The sequence below is a fragment of the Aspergillus pseudoviridinutans genome (genome assembly GCF_018340605.1).
Source record: "Aspergillus pseudoviridinutans IFM 55266 DNA, scaffold_4, whole genome shotgun sequence".
NCBI classification, from domain to species: Eukaryota; Fungi; Ascomycota; class Eurotiomycetes; order Eurotiales; family Aspergillaceae; genus Aspergillus; species Aspergillus pseudoviridinutans.
In genome coordinates this window covers 2,717,920-2,739,624 of record NW_025091284.1, presented here as the reverse complement: position 1 = coordinate 2,739,624, position 21,705 = coordinate 2,717,920, and the positions used below count along the sequence as shown (strand labels likewise).

At 48.3% G+C, this 21,705-nt stretch overlaps 6 protein-coding genes across 6 annotated transcripts; all 6 read left to right on the top strand.

The window, feature by feature from the left end:
* Nucleotides 1-5,092: 5,092 nt before the first annotated feature.
* Nucleotides 5,093-6,478, top strand: Asppvi_006371 (DUF2841 domain-containing protein; the record flags this gene model as incomplete). Its single annotated transcript, XM_043302276.1, has 4 exons — nucleotides 5,093-5,246; nucleotides 5,307-5,810; nucleotides 5,893-6,078; nucleotides 6,138-6,478. The coding sequence occupies 4 exons, from the start codon at nucleotides 5,093-5,095 to the stop codon at nucleotides 6,476-6,478; spliced, it is 1,185 nt and encodes a 394-aa protein (XP_043158211.1).
* A 561-nt stretch (nucleotides 6,479-7,039) lies between these two features.
* Nucleotides 7,040-7,875, top strand: Asppvi_006370 (uncharacterized protein; the record flags this gene model as incomplete). The annotated part of the gene is made up of 2 exons (XM_043302275.1): nucleotides 7,040-7,577; nucleotides 7,661-7,875. The coding sequence occupies 2 exons, from the start codon at nucleotides 7,040-7,042 to the stop codon at nucleotides 7,873-7,875; spliced, it is 753 nt and encodes a 250-aa protein (XP_043158210.1).
* Nucleotides 7,876-8,984: 1,109 nt separating this feature from the next.
* Nucleotides 8,985-10,730, top strand: Asppvi_006369 (glycerophosphocholine acyltransferase; the record flags this gene model as incomplete). Its single annotated transcript, XM_043302274.1, has 2 exons — nucleotides 8,985-9,919; nucleotides 9,980-10,730. 2 exons carry the CDS (start codon nucleotides 8,985-8,987, stop codon nucleotides 10,728-10,730), a joined length of 1,686 nt encoding a protein of 561 aa, XP_043158209.1.
* Nucleotides 10,731-11,429: 699 nt separating this feature from the next.
* Asppvi_006368 (MRS7 family protein) lies at nucleotides 11,430-13,258 on the top strand (the record flags this gene model as incomplete). Its single annotated transcript, XM_043302273.1, has 3 exons — nucleotides 11,430-11,493; nucleotides 11,576-12,114; nucleotides 12,179-13,258. 3 exons carry the CDS (start codon nucleotides 11,430-11,432, stop codon nucleotides 13,256-13,258), a joined length of 1,683 nt encoding a protein of 560 aa, XP_043158208.1.
* A 792-nt stretch (nucleotides 13,259-14,050) lies between these two features.
* Asppvi_006367 (NUDIX hydrolase) lies at nucleotides 14,051-15,940 on the top strand (the record flags this gene model as incomplete). Its single annotated transcript, XM_043302272.1, has 5 exons — nucleotides 14,051-14,185; nucleotides 14,481-14,637; nucleotides 14,738-14,764; nucleotides 14,964-15,350; nucleotides 15,612-15,940. 5 exons carry the CDS (start codon nucleotides 14,051-14,053, stop codon nucleotides 15,938-15,940), a joined length of 1,035 nt encoding a protein of 344 aa, XP_043158207.1.
* A 1,158-nt stretch (nucleotides 15,941-17,098) lies between these two features.
* On the top strand, nucleotides 17,099-18,532 carry Asppvi_006366 (uncharacterized protein; the record flags this gene model as incomplete). Its single annotated transcript, XM_043302271.1, has 1 exon — nucleotides 17,099-18,532. One exon carries the CDS (start codon nucleotides 17,099-17,101, stop codon nucleotides 18,530-18,532), a length of 1,434 nt encoding a protein of 477 aa, XP_043158206.1.
* Between the last annotated feature and the right edge of the window lie 3,173 nt (nucleotides 18,533-21,705).

The following is a 21,705-nucleotide window of genomic DNA, read 5'->3' as shown; positions in this document are numbered from 1 at the left end:
GAGTTTCTTCTTTTCCAAACAGTCGCGATGGATGGCGGGAAGGTTTAATGACAAAGGCATGATAATTAATGGAAGCAACTTCGCCTTTGACTATACGTTTCTTCTTGTAAGTTGGCAGAAGAGGGGCATTACCCCAGAGGCACGGTAGATTATTTTGCTCAACATTCTCAGCAGAATATAAACATCACAACATAGTCTACCTCGTAGTACTTTTGCAAGAACCACGCGAGTCTGCAGGTAATGACCACATCCACGTCCGCTATAGGCAGTTCCTGAGAAGTATGACTTGAATGCAGTATGGCGTGAGGTAAGCCGCACACCTAACATGGACCTGCGCGACAACTCAGCACAGGCGCGTCGACTGTTCATTCTGGAGAATTGCCTGCAGCATTATCACAAGTAGTTGGCGCAAGCTTCTCGGATTTATCGGTGGGTATTAGGGATTTGCAGTTATAGTTACAAGGGGGGACGCCACATCGCCTGCTGTGACACGCAGAAGAATCAATAAGTTCAAGAATAATGGGACGTCTGTCAACGAAGTTTGGGAGGACCGAACCCCCTCAATCTGCTTACGATATGGCTATGGCTAGAGAAGTGCTGAAACGGGAAGCTAAGAGCTTTTTCAATTCCTTTGAAGCTGCTTGTTGGGAGTATCTTTTGATGCTTGGTAGCGGCAGTTCAGCAGTTTGCGCACAGGGGCTCAGTTATCGGTCCATCCCGTGCCATTAAGATGGACCAGACCCCTTGCTACGGAAACAGAATGGTGGGAGGCCATGATAACAAAGGGCCGATCATTTCTGTCACCAGTTATCCCAAGGAAGATTGCCTCCGGGTGCCGTGGGTGCAGCTCTAGGTGACGGAAGAGGGACAGATTTGCCGGATCATCTGGAAAGGCTGGCTGTGCTTTACGAGCTGAAGAACAGTTTGCCGGGGCGATCCGGGATGCCTGCCGAGCTGGGTAATGATGGGTTTGTGGAGGCTGGATTGTCGCCTTCCAGAGCTGTTGTTGTGTACTGTATCCATGGTGACTCGGCCTCACGGCAGAGGCATGCCTGCAGAAAGTTACTTCGAGGCAATTCATGCATGACGCATCGGTGGCCATGGCTGCAAAACTTAAGGAAGAGCTCTTTCAAGCCACGAGACTCCCAACGTCGATATGTAGAACAGGCTCCAATCAACCATTGTTTGAGATTGTCCTTGCTCATCAGTAATGATCTGAAGAATTCTGAGATCGGGATGGATATTGAGTTGTCCAAGAGATCATCACCTCCGTTAAGTATAGGAGTAGGGAACTTGATCCAAAGACACATAGCTGATGGCAAATGATCTTCGATGGCTCCGCAGGAGGCAGATAATTCTTTCGATCTGACAAATCCTTGTATTTCCTCTTCTGATCACCGTGTGGCGCAGTCCAAAAAGTTCAAGGCCATTGAACATCCGTAGCCCCAAGGTGTTGGTGAGTGCCAGAGAGAATTTAACTCCTTACAAATGCTGTCAGTGATCGCTCAAAAAAGTTTATCCCGCGAGCCAGTCGCCAAGATCTAGTGAACTGTTCGAGTCACCCAAGCTCCAATTACGTACACAGAATAAAGCACTATTGGCTTTGTTCTCCATAGGAGATGGGGCGATTGGACACACGCAGAAAATAAGTCGCATTGACGGATGTGTGGCATTTGTAGTATGCGCATATCGAGAAACCAGTCCCCACGCTTTCAGAAGACTATTCTCAACGTCAATGGCGAGGTCATCAGAGCGGCACATCAATCGATGGTCGGCAGATAGCGGATGTACGCCATGAGCAATCCGTATGCTGGCTATGACTAGCATTGAATTGTCGGTGAGAGACATAGATACTTGATCATCAGATGGAGCATTGTATCTGCCCCCGGTACCCAGACGGATCGCTAAGAACATTTGGTCTTCAACGATGGCAAAACGACGCCGTGTGAAGATGCACCCTTATCATCCAATCAACCTGCAGTCCAAATAATATCGCGGTTGCTGCAAGTGCTCAGACATTTATGCAGTCAATTGAAGACCTCTTGCAGCGGCGCCATGAGTAGAGACCCTGGGAGAAGGATCATTTCGCTCTCAGAATAGCCAACGAAAGCATATCAGGTTCACTTGGGTATTAGTTAGCTGAAGAAATCTCACCGCTTGCAGGGTGATTGCCCTTCGCTGAAAGCCCATAAGGCCTGGACTTGGCAGAGAGGCTTGAAGTTGTCGAGCGGAGTCCAGACAGCAGCCACAGGTCACCACATGCAGCTGTTCCAGAAATTGGAACAGCTGACATTGCATGGATAATCTCAACAAAAAAAAAAGGGTTTCTGACAGCAGCCACAAGTAAACTCAGTGAGTTACCTGCTAGAAAGTTGATGGAGAAAGTTGATGGATAGAGGCATTGTTTCAACTGTAATGTTGACTAATGGACGAGCGTGAGGAAACAAGAAAGAGAGTCCACTTTTCCCCGCAAGGAAGCAAGGGAGCCATGACTGTTTTCTCTGTTTGCTTTTTTTTTCTCAGGTTGATAGGTAGGTTTTTATCTCTCCTCTTTTTCTTGCCAGTGGCGCGAGCTGCATAACAAGACCGTCAATGATGATGTAACATGTCACTTCGCCTCGCATACGGAGAGGCCTGTCCGCAGTCCGCAGTTTGCATTCTCGGAACTTAGAACTGTGCTGGTTTTTGTTTGGTTCTGCCCTTCGAGGCAATCGTCTATGCAGTCGGTTCTGAGTCTCCGCGGATCAGGTTCCAACTTCATCGCTGAGAACATGAAGCCATATCCAATAGTGGTTGGTAGTTATAATATCCACCAGAATGGAGCAATCCTGTCGAAATCCTTCCTTATCACAGGGCAAGGTACTGTTTTTGCCTACCATAGAAGGGGATATGGAGTTGCGAATATCAACTGAAACGCAATGGGTCAGGGCTATGGTTTTCTTGAATGACAGCGATGGATAGATGGATAGATGGATAGACCACTAGCAGAAACCAGGCACAAACCTTCTTCAGCAGTGAAAGTCTAGTTCCGAGACATCTGCTCATGGCTCAGTAAGGGCTGGAGGATCAGCGGTCGGTCAAATTACTGTATCATCCTTAAAGTTAGTACGAGTGTTAGAATGTCAGCTCCAGCTGCATTCAGAAAGTGTTGACTCTAGTGAGTAGTCAATTGGAACTGCTTCGAGAAGGGTAAAGCGATGCTGATTCGATTAAAGGAATCGTCCCCACTGGTGGAACAGCTGGCGGTTTACCTCTCTGTGCGTCCTGCCCTTCGCTGCTGTTCCAGGAAGCCAAAGGGTATCCAGTCAGTCCACACAGCTTACCAAATACCAAGGTCCCAAAGATTTGTGTGGATACCTTGTGGAAGGAGCTAAAGCCTTGAGGAAAAGGGCGCTAATGCACTCTGCTTCGGACTGTCCGTGCACCAAGCCCGACCTTTCTCGACCCTCGAAAGTTGTCCCTTCAGGCGACCAAAGCGATAGCTCTTCAGCCAGCTATTCTGTCGTGTGGCGTCTGAACTCGGAATTTTGGCAACTCTCCACGCGGCTCAATTGAAGAAAGCCCAGAGAGTTGCTGCCGCTAAACGAGTTGGAAGGTATTGAGCAAGGCCAGCGGATAACCATCGAATGCGCGAGCATTGACCAATAGCTGAGGCCTACGTTAGCCAACAGCTTCCATGTAGCTGCACTGACGCGCATGCTTTGGACAGCCGACGACAGAAAAACTGATACGTTGACTCCGCGCTTTGATTCGGCGGGACCCATCCGTGATTGAAAATGCCGGACGACTGTCTCCACAGGCTATCTAGATGGCGCAGATACAACAGGGTCCGTCGGCGGACATTGATTGCCACCGAAGTCCAAGCTACAAGATCTTCATTCTGGTCACTGGGACGGGCATCCTTTTCCGGGAGCGAATGGAGTAAAATCGTTTGTGCATCGAAGGCGAGCATGTCGCTGCTGTGGCCCTAAAGTCCTGGTGCGCATCAGGACATGGCCCTGGGTGACCCTGTTACATCTGTGATCTCAGAGGCGTCATGAATCTCAGCGCCGTGTCAGAAGAACGACTCCGACTACAAAGGTGGTCATCGATTCGATTAGACAGATAACGGATCCAATCCTCGGGCATGGTTCGGATCGGACAGAAAAGGGAATCGCTACTCCCTGCTAGGATGTGCCCTGACTTCTTAGGCCGCAGGCTAACTTTAAGCTAGCTTCCCCGGCCCTAAACTTAGCCTAGATCATTAGTCGTTATTGCTTTTTTTGGGTACATTGAAGCGCTCGGTAGCACCATTGGCGGAGCTTCCATCTAGCTGGAAAGGCGCTGTACCGTCACAGACAAGTCTTGGATGATCTTCATGCTCAGGAGGCGAACTTGTTGATTCCCTGATGAGGACAATCTCGTAAACAGCAAGCATATTTTTGTCCTCATTCGGTGATTGGCGTCATTAGAGGCGTTAAAACCCGACTCCCGTACCAGAAAATATGTATCAATGCCCCATCTGCCTAAAGCAATGGCGGCCATGCATCCATGGGACCTTTTCGTGCAGTCCATAGTGTAATTTCTGCATGTATCTGTCTGTATTAATTAGGCTCCATGTTGAGTCCCGCCACCGAAGCCGTCAGTGATGTTAGTGAAATTCTAAAAGCTCACATGGGATAATTCGTTGACCAATTCGTCAATAGGCGTACTTTTTCCACACTGCAATTGGCCATTCGGTTATATAAAGTACCCCAAGCCCATTGTTCGGCAGATTCTTTGGAGTTGTCACAATCTGTCAAATCTCAGATCATATACATCCTTCGTGGAGGACTCACAATCTGGCCTCCAACGGCATATTCTTCAGCCGACATTGGTACCTTAACACTTCTTTTGTGCCCCAAGCTCGATTTGTGCAATGAATCCAACAGCTCAGCCAGGGACTCAGGAGCATCATCAGATGTTGCCCTATGATGGCATGACAGGCCAGCAAGGGCCAGCGGTATGCATGACACTTTGTCGCAGCAACAGGACAATCCACTAACGTGATATCCCAAAGGAGAGCCACTGCCCAATGCCACGGGCATCCAGCTGCCCTTTCCCCCACTTTGCCATGATCTATATAGACAACAACGGCGAGCTCGGTGTGGATGTCTCTACATCCCTTGCAGGCTGTGAAAGGGCCATTTTTACCGAAGATCTCAAGCAGAGCTTTGTCAGAGCTGTGACTACCGATTGGCAGCCAAACATGCAGAATTTCCCGTCCGGTAGGAACGCACGTAAAACCACTGAAATTATAATTGCTGACTAGCCGTGTGTATCACCAGCCGGGGCGATTGGAGCAGCACATGCTGAACTACCGGAAAGGCAATCCTTTATGTTTAATGCCGGACTGGATCTACAGTCTAGCCCAGCGTGGTTCCAGCATGGCCTACCAAGGCATCCCAGGCTCATCCCTTGCGAATTCCAGACTTTGCAAAATAAGCGCCCGCGGAGGAACAGGAAGCGCACAAGCTCGGAAATGGGTGGTGATTCAGATTCAGATTCGACTGACGGGGCAGTCAAACGGACACCAATTCGCGTAGGACAGACCGATGTGCTGCGCCAGTTCTACGAAAAAGCCTTTGAAAATCTCCAACAGCTCAATTGCAGGGTGATTGCAAAGGCGTTTGTCAAGCTGGTGGAACCTCGGAAGCAAGTCAATCACCCGTACAATGGCCGCAGGACAGTGATGGGAGGACCTTGCCAGAAGTTGGACCCTGAATTGACCAAGCCCAAGTGGTGGCCTACAGGCGTTCAGCACAAGGAGCCAGATCACCTCCTCAAGCATGGTGTGTCAATCGGTTTCTTCCCTCGCATGGTATCTTGGGAATTCAGTCGAGTCAGGAGTCGCTAACTCTTCGTCTCTTCTAGAGAGAATTCGACTTCTTATGCACATTCTCTGCGAATTGAGAGAAAGCAATGCAATCACTGCGCAAAAGCTCCGAGAGGCTGGGCAGGATGTGCACCGGCAAATCGCACCGCCTCAGCGTCTGTTCATCTTGGACGAGATTTATGATGTCCGGGAAATCGAGGAACTATATTTGAGCGGAAAAATCAGTATGTTTGGACTAACGAATCACTCAGTGGCATCAGGCTGATTGTTAATGACCCAACAGGCGGTGATACTGTTATTTTTGTCTCCTCAAAGCATCTGCCAGAGGGAATTGAGCCGGCAGTAGTGAACATGAACGAAAAGCAAATCGCTGAGGCAGACTACTTGCCTTTGTCCCCAGTGTCCATCAGTCGTAAAAGCTCAGTTGAGAGCGGACTATCATCTCTCTCAAAGGGTATGGATCCATCCATCAATTCCAGTGAGCAAACGCAGGCGCTGCATGGGCATGCAGCGCCTCCTTCGACTGCCTCCAATTCTTTGCCGGGTTTCTATGCTCAGCATTCGATATTGTGGAGCCATGGAACCCCTGCGACGAATGTGCCATTTAGTATCTCGTCAAACTGACTGGAACCTGTTATAGGAAGGTCCGTTCCCATGAAATCTCGGCTGTAACCTGAAATCTGAGACCGTCTCTGACCTCCTCAACAGCCTGTCCCTGCGACTGGCCTTATCGCTGGCCGTCCTCATGTGGAGACGAATCGCAAAACACGACGTCTGGAATCTCATTTCCAGCAAATGTAGATAATGTGGAGTTTTCACCTGGATAACGTGCATGGGCGTATCTTTCGTTTGTGTTATTCCCTTTGTTGATCTTTCACTGTTGCATATCAATTAGATCATAGCGTTCTGAGCAAATGAGCCGTTCTTAGACCATGGCTGTGTTCTGGTGAAATAATGTACACTGTCCCATTCACACAACTGACTCATTGTCAGGAAAGTGGAAAGTTCTTACTCCGTGTATTCTTACCAGACCAACTGCGAGTGCCCTGAGTCAGTGTACAGTAGATCTCTCAACTGCCGGACCGCGAGGTCCAGCATTCACCGTTCGTCTGACGACCAAATTTCAGAAGCAGAACCAGCAAATCTGTCAAGTCCCTAGAGAAGCGTGTGGTCAGATCTCGCAGTATGGACTTGACTCGGAAAGTCTGGATTCAGGAGGGTCCTTATTTTATGAAACACTATTCTCATGCCCTTTCTTCTTACAAGGATTCAATGAAGACAGATTTTTGGCACGCGATCGAGTCGACTCCATTTCGCCTCCTCGACCTCCCCTTCGAAATTCGCAGCGAAATCTTCTGCAGGGCTATTTCGAGCACCGATAATTACTGGCTAGACCGCGAAGTCATCATTTTTGGAGAATCGTTAAAGTCGACATATTATATCCGTGGCCGCACCGTCTGGCGAGGCTCAAATGGCGTGTACATGAATCTTCTAACCACGAGCCAACAGATCTGTGACGAGGTGCAGCAGGCCCTTTTCAGCCGTTTTGCGTTCGACGCTCTTGGATGGGGCTACACTTTGAGATACTCTGACCCTTCAAAAACGCCCAACCATCTCCCCAAGCATCGCATCATGCACATCGCCTATACTCCGTACTTCACCGAATACATGCGTGAGCATCGCCAGAGCGTTGATCTCATTCTCTCCGGGCTTCCTTTGCTTAGTCAGTTCGTATCCTGATATCTTGGGCCTGCGCACAACGATTGGTCATATGTGGCGACACTCGAGCTGGCTCTCTACATATAGTGGCGGTGGCACGCCTGTTTCGGCAAGTTGGAAAGGTTGCGGTTGTCGGCCAGTCCTTGATGGGTGAGCTGCAGCAGCAGTTGGTGATGGAGGCAAGGAAAGAGCTAGAGGATGAACCGTGGTATTGGGAGCTTGACCTGGATTATCTCTTTTCATGCCTTTTCTCACCAGTACTGTTGAAGAGCATCTCTAAGCCAGGGAGGGTGATTTCATGATGGACCCGAACATTCTGGGCGTGCTAATAGCGCACCATTACACCTTAGCAGATGCATGCGGACTATGATGTGAATTTCATGCTGCTGTTCTAAGCCATATAGCTGAGGAGCTGTCGTGGGAGGTACATTAGATGTACAAAGGCTAGAACAGCATAGACCTGCAGATTGGAAGTCGCTGATCCTCGCGGTGTATGGCTGCCGTCATGTCTCCTTCTCAACACGGCTCAACAGCGTTTTAGATTTTTCCTTTCATCAAAGAAGATCCATCTGGCATCTTGTAGCCTGCATATAGAGAAGTGCATGAACCTAGTTCAGCAAATACCTTAATCTCGAAGGATCTCCGGAGACGGACAGTGTGACTGGCTTGCAAATAGATATCAACACTTAGAGACATCCTCCAACTCTTTTTGCTGATATTGTGGATCTACTGCACGCAGTCTTGCTTCAAGTGAGACCGTTCTCTTCATGTGGTTGCAATTCTCCAATGATAATATTACGCCTTATTCGTCCTATAGAACTGAAAGAATGAATCTGCATGTTAGCCAACAATAGGTACCTAAGGATGGACAAAGAGCAGTGTGTAAGGTATCGACGGAAGTGGCAAGGAGGATTCTGTGGCTGGAGCTTATTGGCTAGCTGAGCAGATCATGCCCCAGATCCCAGGGACCATCCAAAGCCGGACCTTGGGAGTAGCAAATCAGCCGCAGCCAACCAGAGACGTCACTTCAAGCACACGTCGAGCTTCATCTTCCCAACGGGCCTTTTCTCAACACCACGGTCCTCCCGAGTCGACTTTTTCACATCCTTTCTCCGCACGTTGTCGCGTTCGGCAGTACAGTTGACTCTTGCATGGTATCACGCGCCTCGGATTCTGAAGGAGACTGGCGCATTTGACCATTGGATAACAGTCCCAAATCTTCATTGGACGAAGATTCGTTGTTTTTGCCTTGTGAGTCCTCAGCCTACCTTGTTATATCAGCCCCTCCTATCGATAAGACTTCCAGACTCTTGTTGCTTCCTGCATCCCAGAAGTCACTTGGTTTAATTAAGCCTACGTATTCGAGCTCTCTCATACCTTGTTGGGGGACGGCATCTGGGTTCGAAGCAACATGGTGATGCTAACTTTCGGCCGCTTTCTTAGTCGTCCCTATCCTCACAGCCGGGAAGGCCCTACAATCTTCTCGTTCCAACAAAAACTCATCATGGAGGGCGCCGGACACGATGGTGACAAAGACGGAAAGACGAAGCAGATGACGGGCGTGCATGACTCTCCTGTGTTGCAACCCGCGACAGTGGAAGATATGGATGCCTTCTATGACACGGATGAATATGCCAACTCCTCCAATCGCTCATATTCGCCGCCAGCCTCTCCTCCTAGGCTGTCGCGAAATCCTTCCTTTTCATATCAGGATGATTGGGAGACGTTTCCGCCGCTAGATAAACTCACCGTGTTTGACTTGCTTGACAACCTTTCACTCTCTCAAAAACTCGAGAAATGGCAACAGGCGATCAGTGTGCAGAGAGAGAAGGTCAGAAAGCAGCGCGAAAAGCTGAAGTCTACTTCAATGAACGCAAAGGATCGAGTGGTCGGAGAATTTAAGCGGCGGGTTCCTACAGCCGATGAGCAGTTGGCCAAGTATCGCCGTCGGATGAGTGACGGTGTCAAGCGGCTGGAGAAGCAGTGGAATGCCACAGCCACGGTGACACTACGCGAGAAGATTTCGTTCATCGCGGGTGTTCTCAATATCTTCATCAGCGGCTACCTCATCGGAGCCTACCCGGAATACTTCTACATCTGGTTCAGCGCGCAGTTGGCCTATTTCATGCCGATACGATACTATGGATACCACAAAAAAGGATATCATTATTTCCTTGCCGATCTTTGCTACTTTGTCAACATGCTTTGCATGCTCAGTATCTGGGTTTTCCCGAGGTCCAAGAGACTTTTTATCAGCACCTTCTGCCTCACTTTTGGAAACAATGCCGTGGCTATTGCAATGTGGCGAAACTCCATGGTCTTCCACAGCATGGACAAGGTCGTCAGGTAGGTGCCGTTAAGAAATTCCCCAGCAGAGGAGCATTCGCTGACGTGTCTCATGTGCAGTCTCTTCATTCACATCATGCCACCAGTTACCTTACACTGCCTCGTCCATCTCACTCCTGCGAAAATGCTGCGAGAGAGATTTCCGGCCGTCTACGATATCAAGTTTAGCAAACCTGGCTCTCCCAACCACTATTCTCTCCTTTCCATGATGCTGTGGGCAACCGTGCCTTACATGATCTGGCAGCTGACCTATCATTTTTTCATTACTGTGCGTCGTGCCGAGAAGATCGCCGCTGGGCGTCCTACCAGCTTCACGTGGCTTCGCAAATCTTACGCGAAGACCTGGATTGGGAAGTTTGTGATCAGTCTTCCCGAATCATTGCAAGCACCTGCCTTTATGATGATTCAGTACATTTATGCGCTTCTGACCATGATTCCTTGTCCCCTCTGGTTCCGTTTCCGATGGGCCAGCGGTATTTTCTTGACAGCCCTATTCATTTGGAGTATTCATAATGGCGCCACTTACTACATTGACATCTTCGGCAAACGGTTCCAGAAGGAGCTGGAGGAGCTGAAGAAAGATGTTGCCCGCTGGCAGGCCTCTCCGGCTGGTATGACTAGCCCGACGCTACCGATCTTGAACAACGCTTCTTCCGCAGGGCCTGGCTTCCTCGATGACTCATCCTCTGCGCACAAGGAATGCGACAAGTCAAGTCTCGACCAGATCCCTCCGCTTGACGCCAGTGCATTGTCGACTGCCATAGATGGCTCCAATTTTGCGGGCGCTGCGATTACGCGAGAGAGAAAGTAGAATTCATATCGCCTACCCAGTTTTGGCAAACGCTCTTTTATCTGCTTGAGTCTGTCTACTGAGTTTACCTATGCTCTAGCAATGCTTTGGGATTGGTCATCGGTTGGTTTTGTCTTGCTCTTGATGATACCCTGCCTTAGTCATTCTTTTGTCTCTGCGACTTGCCTATATTCATACACTTTATGCCTATATGATCTAGAATGTTGATGATTGCGGTTGATTTTGATTCCACGAATTGCACGAATTTTCCTTTCAGCTGGACATCTTTCTGTGATTTCAGTGGCGAATGTATTGCGTTGATTATGTCTGGTATGAACATCATGGTCTACTTGTTACTAATTTCAGAATATGGAGCAAACTTGAGATTAATACGTAATAATGATCCACCAGAAGAGCGGCCGATGCCAGTAGAGTAAGAGCTTGTTTCCATTATCTCAATGGGATTTGATAAACTCCGACGCAAGTGAAAATAAACCCCGAAATCCGGTGAGATCACGTGAAGAAACCACATCTTCTTGCATGGCCTCTGGAGAGTTCTCAACGACATCATTACTTCAAACTCTGAATGTCATAGTTACTTTTGCTTCTGCACGGTTGAGACCATTAAGAGTTCAGGATTACAACTCTCTCCAAGATTGCTGCGCCCGTCTGCTATACTCGCTCGTCACCCCGAGCATTTCATTCCCCTAGACTTCCGCAATGTCCGTCACAATGAGATCGGCCAGGCTTATGCGCACCAATTCTGTACGCCCCAGTCTGATCGGTAAGTCGACTTTCTATGCTTATTTTAGCCGTCTTATACTTGGAGGATTTTTATCGTGTCTAATGATGGTCATTACCAATAGTCCGACCACGGTATAACAGCGCCCTGGGCGCCGCATCGGCCGCAAATCTCCGGTTCAACGGACGGGGTTTCCCAACGCACCTACAGGCTATTGCGATCTTGGTCTCCCATCAGCGCGGCTATGCCACAGAAACTTCTACCTCGACATCTTCTTCCTCCAACCCATTGCCGCCTCCGGGCTTTAACGCCGAACAGGCCAAGAAGCCCATTCCCAAGGAAGATGCGTCGCGACTTGCGGCTGACAACGGGAGCACGCAGGTTGCTCCCAAGCCAGAGACGCCTCTTGCGTCGGAGAACAGCATAGATGCACAGAAACGCGCCGAGCTGGAAGCGGCGAAGAAGACGCTCGCGGACGATGAGAAGAAAGTGACTGAGGCGAAGAAGGAGCAGAAGAAGTTGACGATTGGACAAAAGATTAAGAAGGAAGTTCAGCACTACTGGGATGGTACAAAGCTTCTGGCTACCGAGGTCAGGATCAGTTCGCGACTGGCGTTGAAGATGGCTGCTGGATATGAGCTCAGCCGGAGAGAGTACCGACAGGTAGGTCTTTTGCTACCCTTACGAAATAGCGTTAGTGGATTCAACTCACGCATTGAACAATTAGCTTCAACGAACGGTGAAAGATCTTGGCCGGTTGATCCCATTCTCGATGTTCATCATTATCCCCTTCGCCGAACTGCTACTTCCCGTCGCCTTGAAGCTGTTCCCCAACCTGCTGCCTAGCACATACGAGGGCCAGAAGGCACGCGAGAAAAAGGCTCTTAACTTGAGCTCAACCCGGCAAGAGGTTTCGACCTTTTTGAAGAATACTCTCCGCGAGAGTGGTCTCCCCGTGACTCCCGCCGCTGTCAGGAACGAGGAATTCGCAGAATTCTTCAAGAAGATTAGAACCACCGGGGAGACCCCCTCGACCGAGGATGTGATMAAGGTTTGCAAGATCTTCAAGGATGACTTGACCCTAGACAATCTGTCCCGCCCTCAGCTTGTCGCCATTTGCAAATACATGAACCTGAATTCGTTCGGTACGGACGCCATGCTCCGGTACAACATTCGACACCGTATGCGTCAGATTAAGCGTGATGACCGCGCAATTTTCTACGAGGGGGTGGAGTCGCTTTCTGTGCCTGAACTGCAGATGGCTTGTGCTTCACGTGGCATCCGTACGCATGGTATCTCTCCCGCTCGCCTGCGGGAAGACCTGGCGATGTGGCTGGATCTGCGCCTCAAGCAAGGCGTTCCGTCCACCCTTCTGGTGCTGAGCAACGCGTACGCATATGCGCAGGGCGGCAAGGAGGCGGAGATGGCGTCTCAGATTGAAGCGCTCCAGTCTGTGCTGTCTAGCATCCCTGAAGAGTTGTTCCACGAAATTGAGCTTGAGGTCCATAATGCCGAGGGCGCTGCCACCAACAAGCAGCGTCTTGAGGTTATCAAGGAGCAGCAGGAGCTCATCGAGGAGGAAAACGAGCAGAACAGCCAGCACGAAGAGAAAGGCGTTACGACCCCCAAGGACATTGAGGATATCGACGAAACAGAGGACGCGAAGTTTGAGGCGTCGGCCAGCCATGAGAAGCAATCCAATGAGGCTGTTGAGGCTGAGAAGGAAGGCGACAAGGCCGAGCAGACGCAGTCAGAAGAGCTGGCTGCCAAGGACAAGGACGAGAAGAAGGGAGGTTCCTCGCAATAGAATGTCGCCTGCAGTTGATTCTCCTTCTATCTCCCCTCGCCTCGCCTTCTGCCTGAGATGATAAATCTCCCAAACGAATAGACTTGCATTTTCGTCTGATTTTCCACAGACGCTCTCTACCACTTCCACCATGTTTTACTTTCCACTCTCGATAGACTTCTTATTGTTCGGTGTCTCTGATGTCCATTCTCTTGGTCGGAATACTCTCCTCCGCTTACCATCTTTATTCTGTTATGATTTTGATTATTGGTGATATATTGTCTCGATAGATATCAGGAAGTTCGACGGAGGTTTGGCATCGGGGAGAGGGTTCGTTCACATTGGGCCACTTTGTTGTTCTACATTATGATTATATTAATGGCCCACCTCTACCTTTCCTTTTCTTTTTGATTAAATTCATTGACTTCTTGAGAACGATGTAAGACTACATACCAAAAGGTTGAAGCCGCCGCATTATGATGAGCATCTCGCACCTAACTGCCAATGTCTACCAATTGAGTGAAGCAGAGGACGTAATAAAATGCATCTCGGCTTGCACTTAAAATAGCACGCTTAGTGTTTATAATTTCACTCTGTTGTCAGGCTTAGTAGTGCTGGCCCTAAGATAGTTCAAGGCTGGTTCTACCCTGGAACGACATTTCCAACCCAGGACCCCAGATGATCCACTAACCTCGGCAACGGCAATGGAGCACCACCCATCTCCACTCCAATATTAAGAACCAGATCCATAGTTCATGGCATGCCGGTATAAAACAAAGCTAAGAGCCGTAATCGCTCAAATCCCTGCATACTATGCGAAGACGACCACTCCTCCAATTGACCGCGATAACCCGTGGCTTCAGCACCAGCACCAGCACTGGCAGGAGACTTGCGTCACAGCCGGCACCCGCAAGGGAGAAGATGCCTCGTCTGAATGCGGCTTCACAGGTACGTCCCTTTAATTTTGGAACTCGGAGGCAACATTGATTTAATCGCGCGTTACTGCTACTGTCTTCCCGTTCTGGCGCATTTCAGCGGGCTGCATGAAGGATGGGTATGTGGATGTTTCAGAGTGAGATAAATGATCTCATTTCATTTCGAGGTCTGCGGCTGTCGCCGCCCTTGTTTTGCTTTGCAACTACCCTATCAATGGCCAGCGCGAAATCGATGATGACGGTGATGACGACGACGTTGATGATGTATCTTGGCTAACCAGCACCGCTACTACGATTGCGTTGGATAGAGAGCGATCGATCGTCTGAGAGATTATCGGCCACCGCCGACGAATTATGAACTTGTGCCATTGTCGCGTCGAGCGGCGGTTCTAGTGCTACTCTATGCAGATGCCAAGGGGGATCTGAGGGTTGTGTTGACAATTCGGGCGAAGACGTTGAGTTCGTGTGAGTGCTCTCATAACGTTCCAGGGAATGAATGTCGAGTTGTCGATGATCATATCATGACAGTGATGAGGATGATCTACTCATACCGCTATTTCCACAGATGCTGGCCACGCAGCTTTACCTGGAGGTGAGTGGAGCGATCCAATTTGCGGTCAGGAAAGAATTCAAGATTCGGAGGAATGAAGATATCCCACTGCATATGATGTATCATCTACATCACTTGCGAAAAAAAAAACTCAAGACTCAAGACCCAAGAATGTGATTGTGAAAATCAAAACTCAAAAAGTCAAAGACAAAATATCAAGCACTCACACCACGCTTCCCAGGACGGGCGGATACGCTGGAAGAGACCGCATTCCAGACGGCACGCCGCGAGGCACGTGAAGAGATAGGGTTGCCTGATCTCAACCAGTCATTTCCCCGGCCGTTCAGCGTTGAGCATCTCTGCGAGTTCCCGGCTAATCTTGCTCGAACGGAGGTGGTTGTCCGCCCTTGCGTGGCGCTGCTCCATTCGTATGACGAGGAGACGGGCGAGAATGCCGACCCAGAGGTGTCACTGATTCCCAGGCTGGATGCCAGAGAGGTGGCGGCCGTCTTTACAGCGCCATTTCACAACTTTCTACGCATGAGAGATGCGGCTGACTGGGGCACTGAGGACCCAACAGAATGGTATAAGGGGTCCTGGACCGGATGGCATCAGTCCAATTGGAGAAGTAAGTGGCACTGTCCTCTGTTTGCGCCTAGGTACCAATACTGTACCTTACTTCCGTAGAGTACATTGTTTGACAGGCGGTGTACCGTCGGTTGAACGGGTTGAATCGCAATGAAATAAAGAAAGAGTCAAAAAGAAAAGGAATCACGCAGAAGCAAAGTGACAAAGAAAAAGGAAAAAAAATGAGATCGTCGGTTGATTGGTTTTTGCTTTTTTTTCCCGGCATTTGTCTAGTTCTTGACTGTCACTGACCCACTCTCAGTGCATCACTTCTTTGTCCCCATCAACAGACGGTCGGTCGTCAAACCGCGCAGCAGCAGCCGGGTGCAGAAACGGGCTGCAGACGAGCTAGAAGAGAAAGAAAAATCAGGCGAGGTGACTCGCTATCGGGTGTTTGGCATGACGGCCCGCATTCTGGTCGATGTCGCGCGAGTGGCATATGGCGAGGACCCGGAATTCGAGCACAACAGCCACTTTGGCGATGAAGCAATGATCGCCAATCTCCGAAAGATGGGCCGTCTAAGTGCCGTTCGTAAAGCCACGGACGAACTCACGTCAGAGACGATGCAAAAAGCAGCCAAACTTAGTTAGGGTTAGAGAAGTTAGACGTGTCGACTTCTCCAGGTACCTGATTAGTGGTACACGAGGTTGGGCAGCCGGGAATCTAGGTACATAATGTAGGTACTACTACACAATACTACCGGTAGTACCTGAGCTTAAGCACTCATCCCGCAAGTACATACATAGTACATAGTACCTAGTGGTACGGAGTATTTTGTACTGCAATCCGCATTGAGCGTCTCTATGAGTACTGTCCTACCTACTCATAAATGTTTCACTCTCAATCTAAGATACTATTCTCGTCTTCCACCGTTCAAAGTTGACTAAACATGTCATGATGATGAGGGACAGGAAGGCAGGAGGCAGGCCGACAAAACAGTAGACTGAGCATCCCTTGCGTTGGCATGTCACCCCTCGCGACAGTCCATGAGGCTGTTTGCTGGTGACGATGCTGATTATCCTGCAGGACAAATCGCAAATTGCGCGGCTGCATGGTTGACCTTGCTTTATGATTTGTTAACCCTTTTGTTTTCTGCATTACCTCTTCTGTTTTCATACTATTGTTATTTTGGCTTTTCTTTTTTTCTAGTTATTTTCTATCTAGGGGGGAGGGCTGATTTCCGTTCCACCTGAATATTCACTCCTCTGGCTGCATCTTTCTATCCCTTTACTTCGCATTGTCTTTTTTTTTTTTTTTTTTTAATTATATTCTTACTTCTCTTTCTTTTCCCTCGCAGCTCTGTTGCTTTATTCTTCCCGGTTCTCCCCCCCCTCCTTCTCTTCTTCTCTTCTTTTCTTTTTCCTTCCCGACGATGCTTGTTCCTATATCTCCCCGCTGTATCCTTCCTGTGCATGCCCAATTCGAGGCTCGAGCGACAGGCTGACTTGCGGGGAAAGGGTCTTGTGATCAGCCATCCCGGACACCCCAAGAGGTGTTGACACGCAGATTGAACCCGTTCCTTGGCGGGTTGGGTTTCTTTGTTCTTGAGATATTACTGAACCTCATCTGTCTACTCCGTAACTCAATCTGATCCATTCGCCATACCTAAATTCAAAACCCACACACTTCTGTTGGTGGTTGTCTTGACGAGACACACACTTCTTCCCCCGCTTCCAAGCAGAATCCCTCGTGGAAGGGAAGGATATGCCTAACGTATCTGCTTGACGATCGAGTATAAAGTTGGGATCATGTTGTCTCCCACCTCCCTCGCTTACACCCGTCAGGCTCCTCCAGTGAGACCATCTCGATCTCTAGAGGGACTGGAGCAGGTCGTCCCGCCCAGAGTTCCTCAACCTCCAGCTCGTCCTACCCTGCAACTGGACAAACCTCTTCCCGACCTTCCCTCACAAGTACGATCGCTCCCAGATGCCTCAGAGATGAGGGGATCGACAGCATGGAGCGATGAGAGCAGTACTATTAGCAGTGTGGATAGTGACGGCAGTCGAAACCGCGAATCCACCCACTCAACGGAAAGCTATCCCGTTTTCGTCCGTTCGGCGTCGGATGACCTGGCCGGGCTTGTCGATCATCCTCCGGTTTCGTCCTTGGATCATGCCGAGCCAATAGTGGATCCCTGTGCAAAGCCATCAACGATAGCTTCCTATTCTCCAAGCTTGTCGCTTTCCCAACATGGTCTATCAGTATCAAACGACGACCGGTATGGAAGCCCGCCAGAATGGGCCCAGAAACGGGCCGGTCCGAACCACTATTTCCGGGAGAAGAAGTGGGATTTCTTCCCCGAATTAGCGACCCCCTCTGCCTTGGGTCCTGGAGCAGCTGGACGGTTTCCTCCCACCAGTTCGCGGAAGAGGAACGGGAGTAAATTGCATTTATCCTCGTTTGAATTTGGAAGGAATCGCAGGCGCTCGAATACCTCCGACCGCGGGACTCTGACGCTCGCCCATGAAGTTCGGGACTCGATCCGTTCCTACGTCCATCGCACATTATCGAAGCGTTCTGCGGAGAAAGACAAGTCAAAACGCCCAGGCCGGCCCGCCACCGCGCCCTCCTTCTACCCGACCAAGTATGCGTCTTCACAGGGGGGCGCCACCTCGAGCGACCGCTCCTGTTATGGGGCACCTAGAGATGAATCGAACCCGGTGGATGTCGATATCCGGATGACAACCTTATCAATCTCAACTGCTTCGACTGCGAGCGAACGGTGGGTAGAAAGCCCCAAGCCAGTTCCCCTTCACCGAACAAAGCAGCTTGCTGTCCCCATCACTCCGTACCAGAAGTATGGTGCGGCCATCTGGGACAAATCCGGCGGCACAAAGAGGGTCAGCTACCGGCCGAACCACCAGGTGAAATTTTCAAAGCACCAAAGGAACATTTACCCGTCTTCCAACCAAAAGTCGAAATCAAGTCCGGACTTCACATCTTCCAATCCCACTGCGCCATTATCGCCGCCGGTACGTTCCGTGATCCAGCAGAACACTCGAGAGGCCATGCGAGTGTTACAGGATGGAACCACTCAAGTGCTAGATGTGCTTGGTGAGGCGAAGAAAAAAGTGATCGGGTCGAGCGTTGACCGTCGACGAATGCAGCTCAAATCGCAGATTAAATTGATAGGGCCGGTCAACCCATACACTACCTACGGACGCGTTGATTCTTGGATATGATTGCTTCTTTTGCTGTCTCTCCTCTAGTGTTTCTGCATTATGTCTCGGCCGAGCTTCTGGCCTTCTCCCGTTAACTTTTCCTCACCTTTGATGATTTCATTTCTTGGATATTTTGATACCTCTGGAAAGGCCTAAGGCTTACGTTTGGCGTCTCGGCACTGGATTGGATGATTGATGGAAGCGACTTTTTATGCTATCGATATGGGTTATATACTCTTTGTAATTGAAGATATTCTGCGATAGACTCACACTAATTATGCTTAAAGCCCTCTGTGATCACCTACTTAAGAAGCCCTATTTATACCTTAATGAAATAGCTATTTTCCTATAGGATGAGTTTCAGGTGCATGGAATAAAGTTGGTATATTTACCCCCATTACCCATATTCACCTGATTTGAATGTGATCAAGGAGCTCTTGACTGAACTGAAACCCTTTATAAGGCGGCACTAGCAAGTCTATGAAGGTAATCCTAACTAGGGCTTTAATTTTTTTCTTAAATAGTGCATCAAAACAGTGGGTGCGAGGGAATAGGGTGCAAAGGGCATTTTCAGAATGCGGGTCTGACAATCAAAGAGATTTAGCATGGGAAATATACCATAGATCCGTAATTTATGCTGTTGTCCCTAAGTGACTTGTTTTATCAAAACTTATCATGATAGAGTTCAAATTAAGTCTAATCCTAGTTCTGAAGTCCGTCTGTTTCCGATATGGAATTAGGAAATGGCCGAGTATACTATGGATAGCGAATGTATCTAAGCAGGCATTGAGTCAAAGTTAACTACATGTCCTAAATTCCCTGAACAACCTTCTTCTGTATCCCCTTCCTTTAAAGTAGAAAGCTCTATCTAGTCCATGCGCTGCTGGGTTTAATAACAAATGCAACAGATGGTGGACAGCTAGAAGTCTAGAACGCTGTGCCTTATTCATATTCTTCCATGTTAGTTGGACATGACTACCAGCCACAGTCTAAAGGATAAGGCTAAGCTACAGACCTTTGGAATAACAATATTCCCTACCCTTGCCTGTCAGAACTGGCTCACAGATGGACTATTTATAAATCTGACATCATGTCTGTACCCATCTGTCTTTCTAGGGGAGCATTTTACAGGGAGGCGTATCACCACAACGCAGCTTCATTTACCTAAGAATAGATGATATTAGTCTCAGACTGTGCAAGGTGAGTCACCTGGGGTTGGATACCAAAGATAATAGAACTGACAAACATAGACGTCCAAATGGTGGAACAAAAAGCCCCTTTGAGTTCTCACCATCATCTAGAACACCAATGCGTACTGGGAGCAGTCTTGGTCTGCTTCAGAGGACTTGCTCCCTGTGGCTTTTGTACTGTATCTAGTGAATCTTAGTTTAGTTCCTTGTGTTCAATACAAGTTATTTACTTGAGTGCAAGTCTACTAGTCTGATTCATCCATTACTCTTTTACTATTAAGATACCACTTAGTAGGCCTTGCTTCTATCTCTACTGTTATTATTCTTGCGTTACCTTTGGATTGTCCTGGATCTTGTCCAGATCACTATATTGTTTCGGTACTCGTGCACCTATTCAGTACAACAACAGGCTACCTGCTCGGTAGGCCTCAGGCAAGTATCAGATATAGTCCAGGGACTAAATCACCCCTTTCCCAAAGTCGTTGACTAGTAGAGTCTGCGGAGAACAGCAGAGATGGATTCCCGGGTATGACCCAACTCTATATATGTATAGTAAGGAACCATGTAGAAGAGTAGCAGACTATGCCTTTGCATTCACATAACAGTACAGGGAAACCTAACTTAATAGGAAAAACCTATACCAAGGCAAGAAAGAGAAATTGCAGAAACCCCAGAGGCTTATAGCAACCCACAGAATCCCAGACATGTAGCATGTCTTTATAGGACATGCTTATAAAAGATATTATCAGTCATAGCTATAGTAGTAAGCTCCTCCCTGTTCTTAATTTTGTGAAATCCCACCCAGCCTCCACTGTTGCTTGTACCCAGATAACTTACTAAGATAAATTAATTAATCAGCCCTGTATTCTTCTTATCACCTCTCCAGGTATCACTTACTCTCTATCCATATTCCATCTTAGTTAGCCCTGTATCCTTCATATTATCTCTCTAGGAAGGATTAATCACTTACTTCCTATCCATATCCTAACTCAGTCAGCCCTGTATTCTTTATATCACCTCTCTAGGAAGGATTAAGCACTTACAATCTATCTATATTCCATATCTATCAGCCCTGGCTGCCCTGTATTCTCTATATTACCTCTCTAGGAAGGATTAACCACTTACACACTATCCATCTTATGTCAGCCTATATTCTTTATATCACCTCTATAGGAAGGATTAAGCACTTACAATCTATCCATATTCCACATCTATCAGCCCTGTATATCTCAAATCACCTCTCCAGGAAGGATTAACCACTTACAAACTATCCATATTCCACATCTCTCAGTCCTGTATTCTTTATATCACCCCTATAGGAAGGATTAAGCACTTACAATCTATCCATATTCCACATCTATCAGCCCTATATTCTCCATATCTCTCTAAGAAGGATTAACCACTTACACACTACCCATATGTCCACCTTAGTCAGCATGTTCTTATAATTTCATAGCGAAATATTTCTAGGGTCTTATTTCCATACTTGCTGTTCTTCAACTTGGTTACCATACTCAGTATTGCTCTCCATAGGCCCTGCTACCACAATGGTAGCAAAGATTACAGCCGAGAGAACATTGAAAATCTTCATCCTGCTGGTGTTTGTTTTGTTTCACGGGGTTTGATATTTGGAAAGGTCGGACTCAGAGTTAATTTGGCAACTATGCTTAAGATAAATATTGAAGGCGGCAGAGGACTACTCTGTATACTAATAGCAGTACTTAACCAGTCTGAGAAACCCAAGGCTGAGCAAGTAAGGGATAAAAAGAAGGTCTACACATCCCCTTACTAGGCATTCTGTAGGTCCAGCGCAAACAGTGACAAACTCATTCCTCGCATGTCAAGAATGTACCCTTTTAGTTTCATAATATTCTTCTCAACGTCACTAGTTTGTTATAGTACCTGCCAGTCGGTCTTATCATATGAGTATATGCCTCCAGTATAAGCCCGCAAAAGCGCTCATACTCATCTCTACCTATCCATTTCACCATACTTGTCGAATTC